This window comes from Phoenix dactylifera, chromosome 16, assembly GCF_051530095.1.
Source record: "Phoenix dactylifera cultivar Ajwa chromosome 16, Ajwa_hap1_PhDact_Kaust_v1.1, whole genome shotgun sequence".
In the NCBI taxonomy this organism is placed as follows: Eukaryota; Viridiplantae; Streptophyta; class Magnoliopsida; order Arecales; family Arecaceae; genus Phoenix; species Phoenix dactylifera.
The window spans coordinates 21,406,633-21,419,271 of record NC_143205.1 but is presented as its reverse complement, the minus strand read 5'-3'; the positions used below and the strand labels follow the sequence as shown (position 1 = coordinate 21,419,271).

Here is a 12,639-nt window from a genome sequence, read left to right as displayed (position 1 = left end):
CATTCAAGAGTCCTAAACATTAAATGTTGATGTTATTTCCTGGGCTGAAGTCTTAGACTCATGACTGAGATAAACTAAGGCGTTGTAAGGTCCTTTGACTTGTTGGTCGATGTCCCTCGTGCCATACAATGACGGCATATTGATGGATTGATGCATATGTTTGCTGCGAAGGTAGATGGATACTATAGTTTGTGTTTTACTTTGAGAGAGAGAGAGAGAGGAAAGAAAAAATCGACATAATAAACTAAGAACCTCGAAAGAGAGTCTATTACACGTTCTAAACTAGAGTCGATTGGATTTGACGTATTTCAATTGAGTTGAAACGAACTCAAACTAAACTCCAGGCATGCAAGTGACGACCATGCCCGCCTAACTTACTGATAGTATGTGGGAAAAATGTTACATGGCAAGAAGTGATAAAGGATATATTTTATTAAAATAGTTTGGCTTTTGTGAGTTGGAGCTTTGCCCCAATAGTCGTTTCTCTTTGCTCAGCAATGAAAGATTCTGGCTTCAAGTCTTAGATGTTGGTCTTTATCAAGCAAGACTAGTAGGTAGTGCTATATATTTTTTTTTAAAAAAAAAGAATTTGGAGCTCTAAAACATTGGATGTAGCAAATAGATCCGTATATCATGTGGCGAGGGGATTAGCATCATTCATAGGAATCGATGTAATACATCGAGTGTAGGTATAGTTGGATATTGAATTGCAAAGCCAACAACTTTCATGTGTATTAATGGGTGCTCTGAAACATTTTGTAATTAGACTTGACAAAACCCTAAGGTAGGCATGAAGAAGATATTATTTTTCTCTTTGTTCTCTCTTTCTATGCATGCGTGCGTGCTTTGGAAAAAGAATTCTTGGCCACCTCAATCATAACTGACTGGCACCCGATGCCAATATCTGGCTCGCTGATTGGCAGATTCCAGCATGTCAAAACAAAGATCCATGCATGTCATGCCATGTCATGATAGACAAAAAAGAGCAGCACGAAGGATTAAAAATAAATTAATGTCTCTATATTACTGTGTGTCTACAGATGAAGGAAATATCTATAAAAGGTTTCTTGTTTCAACGCCTTCATAATCATTTTGTCGAAGAGCTTTTAAATCCTATATCCATCCAAGCTCTGCAACTATGGTTAGTTTAGGACAAAGGCAGGTAGTGTCTCATTACTTATTATTACATGAGCAACCATTTCTTTCATGTATTGCTGCTCTTGCTATAAAAAATTATCTAGAAGGGCGTGTCTAACATCCAATCCTTAGCCGAGCCGGTGCAAATTTATCTACATCTTTCTGTCTTCTAGTCATGGAGAAGACTATATAGATGCCCACATCCACTTAGTTTGGGAAGAAAGGTAGCCATAAATTTAGATGTTTTATTTGGTTAGTGACAAGTGTCATTATTTATAAACTTTATTGCACCAAGAGTGGTTGTAATAATGGATTAGAAGATAGGAGAAGAGAGTTATTAAAGATATATATATCATACATAAATTAGAATAATTGGATTAAGACTGAGAAAAACTTTATACTATCTGTGAATTCAGCGTATAGTATGGTATGCTGCATTTTCAGATGAACATGGTACAAGAGAATGAAAACTTCCTGCTTTTGTTGACCTGCGAATCCAACTACCAACAGATAATTATAGGACGACCAACCATGTCCAATTCATTTATAGTATTTTTCATTTTCAAATGAGGGAAGCTACGGGAATATGCCATGGTAGCTACTTGAAAGATCCGCTTACTATATATTGACTTGTATGCAGATTTTTATTTCTTTCTTTCTTTCATTTTTTTTTGAAAGATGGTTGGTGCCAAGAATTTTGAAAGATGTGGTGAGATAAGCCAAATAGATAACCTGAAGTTTTATACTAGAAATGAATTGGTGACAGCCTTCTTATCCTTGCTGTCTTACGAGCCGGTGTGGTTTAAGGTCATTCTAGAAACTCAATGCGTGTAGAAAAATAATGAAGTGATCTACATGGTAAAAAGTTTAAAAAGTGATTCAGAAAAATGACAGCATTTGCTTGCTTGTCGATAAGAAAGTAAAACAAAATATCGAGCCATTGAGTGCTTGCTAGGATGGTATTACCTCTCGTTCTTCAAACAAAAGATAAGATAAATATATGATTCCTAATACCATCAATCTTTGCTTCGACCCTCCTATCAGCAAAATTCCAACTTTATGAACTTGATTTGTTCTGCTTGGAGGACTGGGCATGATATAGATGGAATAGGATGGGTACAAAAGTGGATTGGGTTAGAGCTCCTCTATTGAGGCATCCTAGGCTCTTAGCACTCATGAAGCTCAGCAAGATATCTGAATAATAGGAATTCAGTGGCCAAGGAGGTAGCCAAGAATCTCTCTGACCTCCCAATGAAAATAAGGATTTGATCCCAAATCTTTTTTATCACATGATAACCTCTTTTTTTTTTTAATCCCTAACCCTCCAAACTCCGATAAAGATGAGATTTGATCTCAAGTTATTCAATTCAATTGTCAAAAACTTTAGCAGCTTGGAAATTAAGCTAGCACCTTCATCTATCAAATATTTCACCAACTTGATAAATTAGCATCTCCATAGCCTAGTTTCCAACACAAATGAACCAAAGAAGGGGCTCTTCCTTTTTGGTGAGATAACAAATGATTAACTGTTAAATTATCTTAACATTACTTGCTAAATGGAAAACTCTACTATACATGTCTCTTGCCATGCTTTTTCTCCTTTGTCAATTTGTTTTACATGACAATGTTCCTCTAGTGGTTATTTTAAAGATTTTTTTATTAGGACTCGATAAGATTGATGATTCGGAGGCATTTGGAGCAAAATGTTTCCTTTCCACCTTTTTCGTGGTGTAATTGATGTCATCAAATTATAATCATTTAGTTTGATCCAACTACTATCAATGACTTCAAAAAGGTAGTGGTCTCAGAAAAGGGACATCAAAAAGGGTTTACCATGCAACGACATTCTGACCCCGATGCACCTGGTCCAGGGCTCTTTAGATCGTTATCAAAGGCATGAGAATGTTTAATAAAGTAACAACTTCCCTCGTAGCGAGTGCAGTCTTTTTCACAATGATCTTATTTAAAAAGAGTTTCTACCTTACACGCATGACATACCACCTTTCTCTTTCTTTACCATTTTATTTGGGCCCCTCTAGCATTAACCCTTCCCACAATTAAAAAAAACAACAACTAGGAGATCCAATTGGGACTGGAGAGAGAGAGAGAGAGAGAGAGAGAGAGGGAGAGGGAGGGAGAATTATCGTCAACAAAAAAAAAAAATGATGAAATATTTCATACTTGGTTGGAATTTTTTAAAAAAATATATGAGAAAGTAGCTTTCTCATGAAATAAAATTTTCATATTTTATAAAAAAAATCTATGTAAAATATTTAAGAGTCCAATTTTCACCAATTTGGAATTGGGGCAATTTTTTTTTCTAAAAGTGCTCTTAAGCTTTCAAATAGAAAATGGTCAGATCTTTTCCTTTATTAAAGGCATAACAGGTATTTTACATATCTTTTCTAGAAAGATAAGTCATTCTAAAATGTGTCACTTTTCTATAGTCAACCAAGCAAGCAAAAATCACTCATTTAGATTATATATTTAAGCATCAAGTGAAGAAAAATTCATCCTCCAAACCAAATAAGTCCTTAAAAGGCCCATCTCTTCCTAAATATACATCCTATTGATTTATTCAAGATGTTATAATTCTTGTTGCCGTCTCAAATAAAAAAAAAAAAAGGAAGGTGGCCGGTTTCATCTAGGGAGGGCACACATGACAATCGTTGATGCCAGTCAAGAGTGGCAGCCAAAATCAATCTCAAATGATCAAGTTTGTGTGGCATTGTAATCTTCTTCTTTTCTTTTTTTTGTTTTTTTTGCGGATGAGTCTTAGTCCGTGTACAATTCTTTAAATATTAGGCAGTTGCCTAAGTATTTTTCCTAAACTCTTTTAGGCTGTTGCTCGTTTTCTCGATGGTCTCTTGGAATTATATGAATAAGTCCATGCTTCTACAAGTTGGTGATGCTAATGCTGAAACTAGCCATCATGCAGCCATGCTGGCTTACACTGTTTGCTTTCTAATAATAATAATAAAAAAGAAAACCACAAACCTTTTTTATTTCGAAAAGCCATCAAGGATCATCACAAGGTACGCCTGTTGTGGTGTCATCTGGTTACAAAAGGTACGGCGTATGTAGATCAGAAGTTCGCACGGTTTAGGATTTAAAGCATATTAATTAAACTCATTTCAGAAGATCTCTGAGGTCTGAGGACCAGCTCCTTTCAGTCAATTGGCAGGGCATATCCCGGACCTGGCCCACTGGCTTCTAGATCTCAAGAAGAATCTATATATCTGCACTGACTTCCAGGTATTATGAAGAACCTCTATGGATAAGACAACACCACGTATGGTGACGCCTGCCTCAAGCTTACTTAGAGAGAATCTAATCTCCCTTTGTTTCTGACCCTGCTAAGATGACCAATTATACTTGGCCTCCAAGGCTGGACTTGAACTATTTCCATCCGCGAGAAGACTCCGAGCACTTTCGCTGCTGTAAGATTCTCAGAGCAGCCTTCCCTATCCATGGCCCCAGGAATATCCCAGCAAATGGACTTGTGGATGGTCATATAAAATGGAAGGTGCATTCCAGTTGCCAGGTATCTTCCTTACCGGCCAGGTTCATAGGCCTAGGATGGAAGATGGAAAGATCTGTGTACCAATCAACAAATATTCTTGTGCCGTGTACCAGTGGCATTTTGAAGGGTCAAAGATTACTTGTGTTGGTATAGCTTGGACTGTTCCATCAACCCTTCTTGTTGGGATGGTCATATAGATGGACATACTAAATTAACCTCACAGAATATCTGATGAGATAGCAGCATCCATGTATAGGAGTTTCCAATGGAGTTGGGCAAGCGCATGGCCCAAACATCTGAATTTATCTTGAATCCACTTTCAGCAATGGATTCTGTGGATTAGCAAAGTTGACTGCAGGAAGCATGAGAACAATAAAATAATCAACAGTGCTTTGAAAGATGGAATTAAATTATAAAAGCTAGTAAATTCTAGCCAAATGCTACGTAAAGATTTGGAGAAGTTAGTTAGGGGATCAGCTTAGCTCTTATCTTCCAAGAACAAAGACTAGTTTATGGTAGGATGGTGGCGTTTGTAGCGGACCAAGAAGAACACCATGTTGATCTAATCAGTCTTGATCTGCATAGGCTAGCTGCAGATATAGAATCAGAAGCTAAACCAACTTTAAGAGATTATCGAAGGAGATTACAGTAAGCGATCGTTTAGCTAGATGATTTGCCAAACTTCTTCGCAAGAATTGAACAAGGAGAGATGAAGTGATGGCAGGTAAACTACACATTTTATTCTAAAACTACCATTAAACAACTAAAGTCTGCCAATATAAGTCCTGCTTTTATTTGATACCAGCTTCAAATTAAAGCATAAATGCCTAGCCTGCCAAGACTAGTGTTGTTGGAGATGAGCATAAATTTTGCAGGAAATTCATCGTCAGTCAGATGTTTATCAGGGATTAAAAGAGGAAATAGGCAATAATCTAAATACTTGCAAGGAACATGTCAACAACTTTGGGAAAATAAATTTAACTGTCATCTGCAAATTATGAATTTCTCTAAAATTTGATCTCCACCCCTTCAGTTCATAAGAAAGTAAAGATGTGAGATGAGTGCAAACTTGGTACTGCTCTTGCATGACACCAGTGCGAACCTTGTAGAAAATGCCAGCTCTTTTGTTGCTTTGCCATGCAACTTTGTTATTTTTATTCCTAGCTTATTTTTTCAAAGGGAGGACATTACAAACCCATTATCAACTAGATTAGTAATATTAAGGCTAACTTGATAAATGGTTTTTAGATAATCTCATCAAGCAGTACGCAAACATGAGAAGAAATAAAGATGCATTAATTTCATCAATGCCACAAATATCATGATTAGCACAATAATACTACTACGGCCTTCTAAATTGATTCATTTGTACTATCATTGGATGTAATTATAAGTATTATAAATAGTTTTTGAAGAAAAATGCTCATGAAAAAGAGAAACGATACAAAATACCATAAGCAATTTTCAGTCAGACAATAAGATAATTAGATACATAAAAAGATTTATGTTGTCAGGTCCTCAATGCGATTTATAGTAATGATCAAGTATTTGTAACAAAAACAAACAAGACATGCCTAGAGCACATAAGAGATCGAACCCATAGAAAGTAAACGATAGAATTCCATTTATAAAAGAGTAAATGATTGAATAATCTTGTTATCTTCTACAATCGATTATTGCCATCTTGTATTTTCAACTTTTGAGTGGCAAGACTGGTGTTGGAGCTGATCCCAAGAGGCACATCCTTGAAGCTCAACTCAGAGTATGATCCCAGCTTATCCCATGCAAACAAATTTTAAAGAAATGTTAGCCTATGAAATCATTTTGACGATCAATAACAAAAAAAAAAAAAATGAATCTAATGAAGAAGATGCCTTCCGAAAAAATGAAGGGGATTGCATGTGGATGATATGAGATGCTTTATAAGATTTACTCGAGGAAGATAATCTTGTATCATGATTTTTACCGGATTTAGTGAAATAAATTTCAATTTTATGTTTGAAAAACACCAATTTTTTGTAAATAAAAAAACAAATCCTCAAACCCTAAAATGCACACCCCACTTCATAATCCAATTGTGGGATGGTCCATGCTTCAGCTTAAGTTTTTTTTTTTTTTTTTTTTGCGAAAAGTTTGAGCAAAATTCTGAACATGCCTAATCGAATGACTAGGCGAAGAGAGTATAAAAAGGCCAACATTTGTGGGCCTCCATCAAATCCCAAGCCCAATTTTTATATAAATTTGTTCTGAACTTTTGATCAGTGCCATTCAAAGCTTTAAATACGATTAGCTTATATCTGACTAATCAAATTATAAGCTCCTCCCTCGGGAGACGGGGGCTCACCAGATGAACGGTTGTAAATACTTCCATCCCAAGTTCAAACCTAACGGCCCCGCTCCATCCCAACGTCTCTTCCCTCCTCCCCCTTCCTCTTTGACTGGTAGCTAGGGTTTACTCTTCCCCGAATTCTAAGGTTTTCTCCTCCCCCGTGTAAATGGCGACCCAAAACCCTAGATATATCTCGGTTGGATTCTTGATGACATGGAAGGTCCGTCCGATGATCGAGACCCCGAGCTTTCCTCGATCGAGAACCCTATTCTTCCCAATGGCGACGCTCGCCCGGGCGATGCCCTCCTGTCCGAGCTCGAATCCCTTCGAAATTCGTACAATGAGCTCCAGCCTAGATGCATGGCCTTGGAGGAAACGCAAGCAGATCTCCGTGCCCGTAACTTTGATCTCTCTCAGGCTCTGGAGGAGGTATCGGGGGAGAGGGACTCGTTCCGAATCAAGCTCCTCGAGGCGGAGGACTCGGCAAAGGAGCAGGAGGAGGCGAATTTGAGGGAAAGATTGGAACTTGGTTGCGCAATTGAGGTGTCTAGGGCTAGGGTTTCCGAGTTGCTTGAGGAAAGGAGCAAGAGAGATGGAGCCTTGTCTGGAATTCTTGATTCTATCCTGATGGCAAAAGAGTGCTTGAAGAGGATTGGTGAGAGGATATGCGAGAAGAAATTGGAGGAAAGTCCGGAGGAGAAATCCAATTTGGAGGATGCACTGGAGGTTTCAATGTTGGAAACCCAGTCGATGCTTAAGCTTGGAACGACAGTGGAGTCTAAGTTTTTGGAATATGAAGAGAAAATAAGAAAGGAGAAGAAGGACTTGGGGAACAGCATTGTGAGTTTGACAGAGGAGAATAGGGATATCGGCAACCTGCTGAGGATAGCTTTAATGGAGAAGGAGGCAGTGGAAAAGAGCCTTAATAAGCTGAGGGGAAGTGCAGAACAGAAGAAGGGTGTAATCCTGCAGATAGCTGAGAAGGGACTGCAGAAAGTTGGGTTTGGGTTCATGATGGGGGGGACAGGCGGGGACTCGCAAACAGATCAGATAACTAGTTCTAATGCAAGCATGAAATCTGATGGTAGTGAATGTGATGAAGAGGTCATCAGTCTGGTAATTGAATCTGCTTCCTCCTGATGATTATTTTTTTAATAGGGTTAATTTTAAGCATGAAGCTTAATTATGATATAAAAGCTCTAATAAGATTATATAGTGTAATCATGATTGAATCTGTTAGCATCTGAAGTGCTAGAAGGCTTCATTTCCCCTTCTTCTGCTTGCTGATGTTATCTTTGTTTGCATCAAAATAGAATTATTGAAAACTGTTTTGAAGGATGGTGTCTTATTGAGCCCAAATCTGCATTTCTGTTGACTATACTGGAATTCTCCCAATTTTATCTTTGTAAATTTTGGATAGATAATATGTGGTATAATTAGTGAATAGGAATTTTAGAACTTAGTTCATTATATGATATCAAAACACCTTTTCTATTACCAATGATTACCAAATTTTAAAGATTAATTAAAAATATACCCAATCTTGAAGTGTTACAAATCAAGCACTTATAGATGGCATCTTATATTATCTCATAAATTTTTAGCATTAATTCGTTTTGGCAAATTTCATAAAACTTAGCCTGTTCTTGAGTAGCATATTTTTAGTAATGCAAGCAAGCAGAGAATGAACGGGCTTCTTAAGCTACTATAAGCAAATCTTTAAAGCAAGCTGAGGACATACTGTTAAAAGTTGATTGACCAGAATATTATTAGTCATAATTGCATATTGGGAAGTATGGATGGGCCCTTATGGAAGGTTGCATTTTCAGAACTTCATCGAAATAGGGTTATTCCAATATTTATTTTTTGGGAAACTATTATAAATTACACATTGGTGGAAGGGGAGGGGTAACGTTTTTTTCACTTGAAATCTACTCCTTTGTTGTTTTCTGGTCTTTCCTCGAACTACTGGAATTTGTCTCTGCTTGTGTCAGTTGAACTTGCCTTCATAGCTTATGGTTGTTAGTGTGTATAGTTCTAGATTGAAGAAGTGGAAGGCAGTGGCAGTCTGCATAAATATGACTATACTTAAATATCATCACAAAAGGATACAAATCGGTTATTTTTCAATTTTTCCTTGATCAATCTAACTATGACGCAACATATTGGGCATTCGTAACATATGTAACATGCAGTCCAAGTATGGATAACACATTAACTTCTTTTCTAAGACTTAAACTCCAACTGTAATGAAACTTCACTACATTATTCAAGATATCTGGTGTAATATTAATTATGTATTTACTTCTAAAGTGACATTTTTTATATGTATCCCATAGCCTTTCGAAGTCATACCTGCATAGTCTGAAATTGGAGTCTGATTGATTAGAATCGACTATCTAATTTTCCTCTTCATGAAGACTATCTCGAGCATTCACTACAATCGATCAAATAAGCCACATTTGTTCACTATTGCTTTATTCTTTATCAGTACAAATCCTAAGGTTCACTTGTTGCACATGTCTCTACTTTTTGTTAACCTTAACACCCTCATTTTCTGGGGTTTATTTGCATTAGCCATCTTTATTGATCGACCTTCATCCATATGTTGCAGCTGGTTTTGCTATTCTCCTTGTAATAAACCTTGAGCATACTTTGGCCTTAAAACAAAAATATCTTATTGTGCTGGAGAAACTAGATGTTATGTCTCAAATACCTTCAAGCTGAACTATCAGTCAGGAATAATGTATTTTCAGGCACAAAGATATTTCTGCCCTTGAAACTGACTACATGAAAAATTTTCCGTATGTTCTATTTGTGTATTGAAATATTAATTTCCACAAGATCAAAGATAGGCACAAAACATTAAAATCATGCTGCCTGCTAGAAATTTCCTGATCCTTTATGAAGAACAATTAACTTTCTCTTCATATCATGGTTTGTCACTATGAATTGACTTTATGTTGTGGGATAACCATCAGATTTGTTGCTTCTGGATTTTTTCTGATCAGACGTCAACCGTGGAAACTATAATGAAGAATCTACGGCGTGAGATAACTGAATTAAGACGAACTTTGGATGAGTCCAGGTACTTTGTTCATGCAGCAGCTTTGGATCTTATAGTTGGTTATTGCCATCCATGTGTTTTTCTAAGTGTTACCATATATTCTTGGCATCAATTTGTATTGATTTACAAACGCATGGCAGAGAAAGCTTGAATATGATTATGTTGATCTCCATGTGAATAAGAAGTATACATTGAATCAAAGGGAATGAAAATACCATTAACAGCTTACCAATATCGATATGTTGAGCTGCATCTTTTCATGCATAGCCTAGAAGCGCACTCATCTACAATAGAAACCAAAACATTCTACAAAGCTGTCAACTGATGAAATCATATAAGCGAAACTAACTCTAGAATGTATTTTAGTGAAATCCCTGTGATGATGGTGTATTGTAGCCTATACTTTATTCAAAAGACTTCTCTCACTAGAAGTTGTTTCTTGCACTGACGGGCATCCTAACTCCTTTCATTTATTTTTTTTCTCCAATGTGTTTATCCTTTAGTACAACCAACTCCATATAGCTAGGACATGGTGCAATATGTATTCTTATGATTCCCTACTTTTCAGGACCAAATTTTTTGAAGTAATCATTTTTAATAATCTTGTCCGTAAATCTTAGCATGATTTCCAATATTATTCTACTATAATTACTATGTACTTGGTGCTGCTAATTATGTATTCCTTGAATTTGCACACAACCAGCAAGTTACATGTGCATACATTCCAGTGTTTACTTCTTCTAAAAAAAATTCTCTTTTCTTCTTAGTGTTTTGCTACTCATGTCTTTTTATCTATGCATTACCAGGTCAGATAACGAGCATTTGCAGACTCTTGTTGATAAACAAGCTCAGAACTTAACAGAGAGTCAACTATACATTAAAGATCTGGAAGAAAGAGTGAATATGCTGGCACACAGTGTAATCACACACTTCATCTATATATGTCATTTTTTTAGGTCAAACAGTATCTTACTTCTCTTCTTACCACCTACAAGGTTGAAGAGCTCATGACAGAGATAAAAGAAGCAGGGGAAGAGGTTGCAAGATGGAGGGAGGCATGTGAATTGGAGGTAGAAGCTGGAAAAGCTGCAATTGAAGAACGTGAGAAGGAGGTGACAATCTGGATACCCTGCTTTGCTTGGTCATGTAATTTTCACATTGGGCTTGGTCTAGAACTGTTTATTCCCTCAAAGCTACTTGACATTGTGAATTAGACTCAATTCATTTCTTGAGACAGTCTCATTAAATTTCAGCCGTTAAAGCATTCGTTTTATAGATCTTGATAAAAATTTATTCAAAATTTTATCTTTATACTACATGAAATACAGAAATAATATTTATAGCAAGTTATACCTCCTAATCAAAAAGTTTCTTCTGAGGTCTCAATACTTTTTCATATCTTAGTTATTGTCATAGTACTTAATGAATACTTATTGACACCATATATTAAGAATAAGCTATGCAGTCTTGTCTCCTTGCGTAGGATTATAGTTGTAAAGAAAGAACTAAGATCAAGGTAGTAGCCATTATTTCCAAAAAATGGACATATCTATGGTCAAGTAAATGGATTGTTACCTTGACCCAATTTTGATCATAGAATTTAAATTGTTTTCTTTTCATAGGTTCATTTGCTCAGGGAAGAGCTCGAGAGGACAAAGGCAGAGTTGAATGCTGCAAATAACAAGCTGAAGCTGAAGGAAAAGCTAGCAGCCACTGCAATGGCTGCTCAGGCTGCTGCAGAAGTCACCCTCAGGCTGGCAGACAGCAGATCTGCTGGTTTCAGGGAACGAATTGAGGAGTTGACAAGACAGTTAGAGGAAGAAGCTGATCGTGGCAGAAGGGAGAGAAGTGGTAGCCGCAGGAGAGTGAGGCATATCTGCTGGCCATGGCCGGCCTTCAGAGTAGCACCTTCTGCTCGTGCTGCTTCCCAAGGCAGGGTAAGGAGCAGGAGAATGCTGCCTGAAATGGAGGCTTTGTTGCATTTCAGAATTTAGGAATTCTGTGCAATCAAGCTTTTATGTCTTTCTCGGAGATTCCTGCTACAAGCAATACATAGGCTTGGCAGGAATTTGAATCCTAAGTCATTAATTTATATTTTACGCTGTGCTGTTCATCGTGTGGTGTCTGTTGTAAGTACGGGTTCTGTGGCTATGCTAGACCGAGGTGCCTACAATATTTTGGTTATTAGTCGAAGAAATTTTACCACATATACAGGATCAGTTTGTCTAAAAGGTTGTATACCGGACTTTGAATGCAAGCTGACCAAGTTCATACACATTTTATAATTTTTTGTGGAATGTTGGCTGTTGAATAAACCATAATTATATCCAAATTGCCTTCTGTTATCCATAATCTTCGAGAAATAATCATCTTTCTTTTCCATGGACATAACCATTACAAAGAAACTGTGGTTATGGATAAGAGGCATTAGAACAGTTGCCCCTATTTTTGCGCCATCTACAGGTATGGTCATGCTTATATTTAAAGTGGTTTGGTGTGTACTGGTATGACTAATGACTATGCATAATTGGCCATATGGGGTCACACTGAATTGTTTATACTTCCATATCGCATTCACATAGG

At 36.9% G+C, this 12,639-nt stretch overlaps 1 protein-coding gene across 2 annotated transcripts; it reads left to right on the top strand.

Annotated features, from left to right (window-relative positions):
• Positions 1–7,062: 7,062 nt before the first annotated feature.
• LOC103705527 (ATP-binding protein) lies at positions 7,063–12,333 on the top strand. Of its 2 annotated transcripts, none has more exons than XM_026804047.4 (5): positions 7,063–8,105; positions 9,971–10,077; positions 10,863–10,974; positions 11,052–11,168; positions 11,679–12,333. In XM_026804047.4, exons 1-5 carry the CDS (start codon positions 7,203–7,205, stop codon positions 12,048–12,050), a joined length of 1,611 nt encoding a protein of 536 aa, XP_026659848.4. In that variant the 5' UTR covers positions 7,063–7,202; the 3' UTR covers positions 12,051–12,333. The 2 variants fall into 2 exon arrangements, with proteins under 2 accessions (XP_026659848.4, XP_008787489.4); XM_008789267.6 differs by having other exon boundaries at positions 7,064–8,105; positions 10,001–10,077.
• The last annotated feature ends 306 nt before the right edge of the window (positions 12,334–12,639 follow it).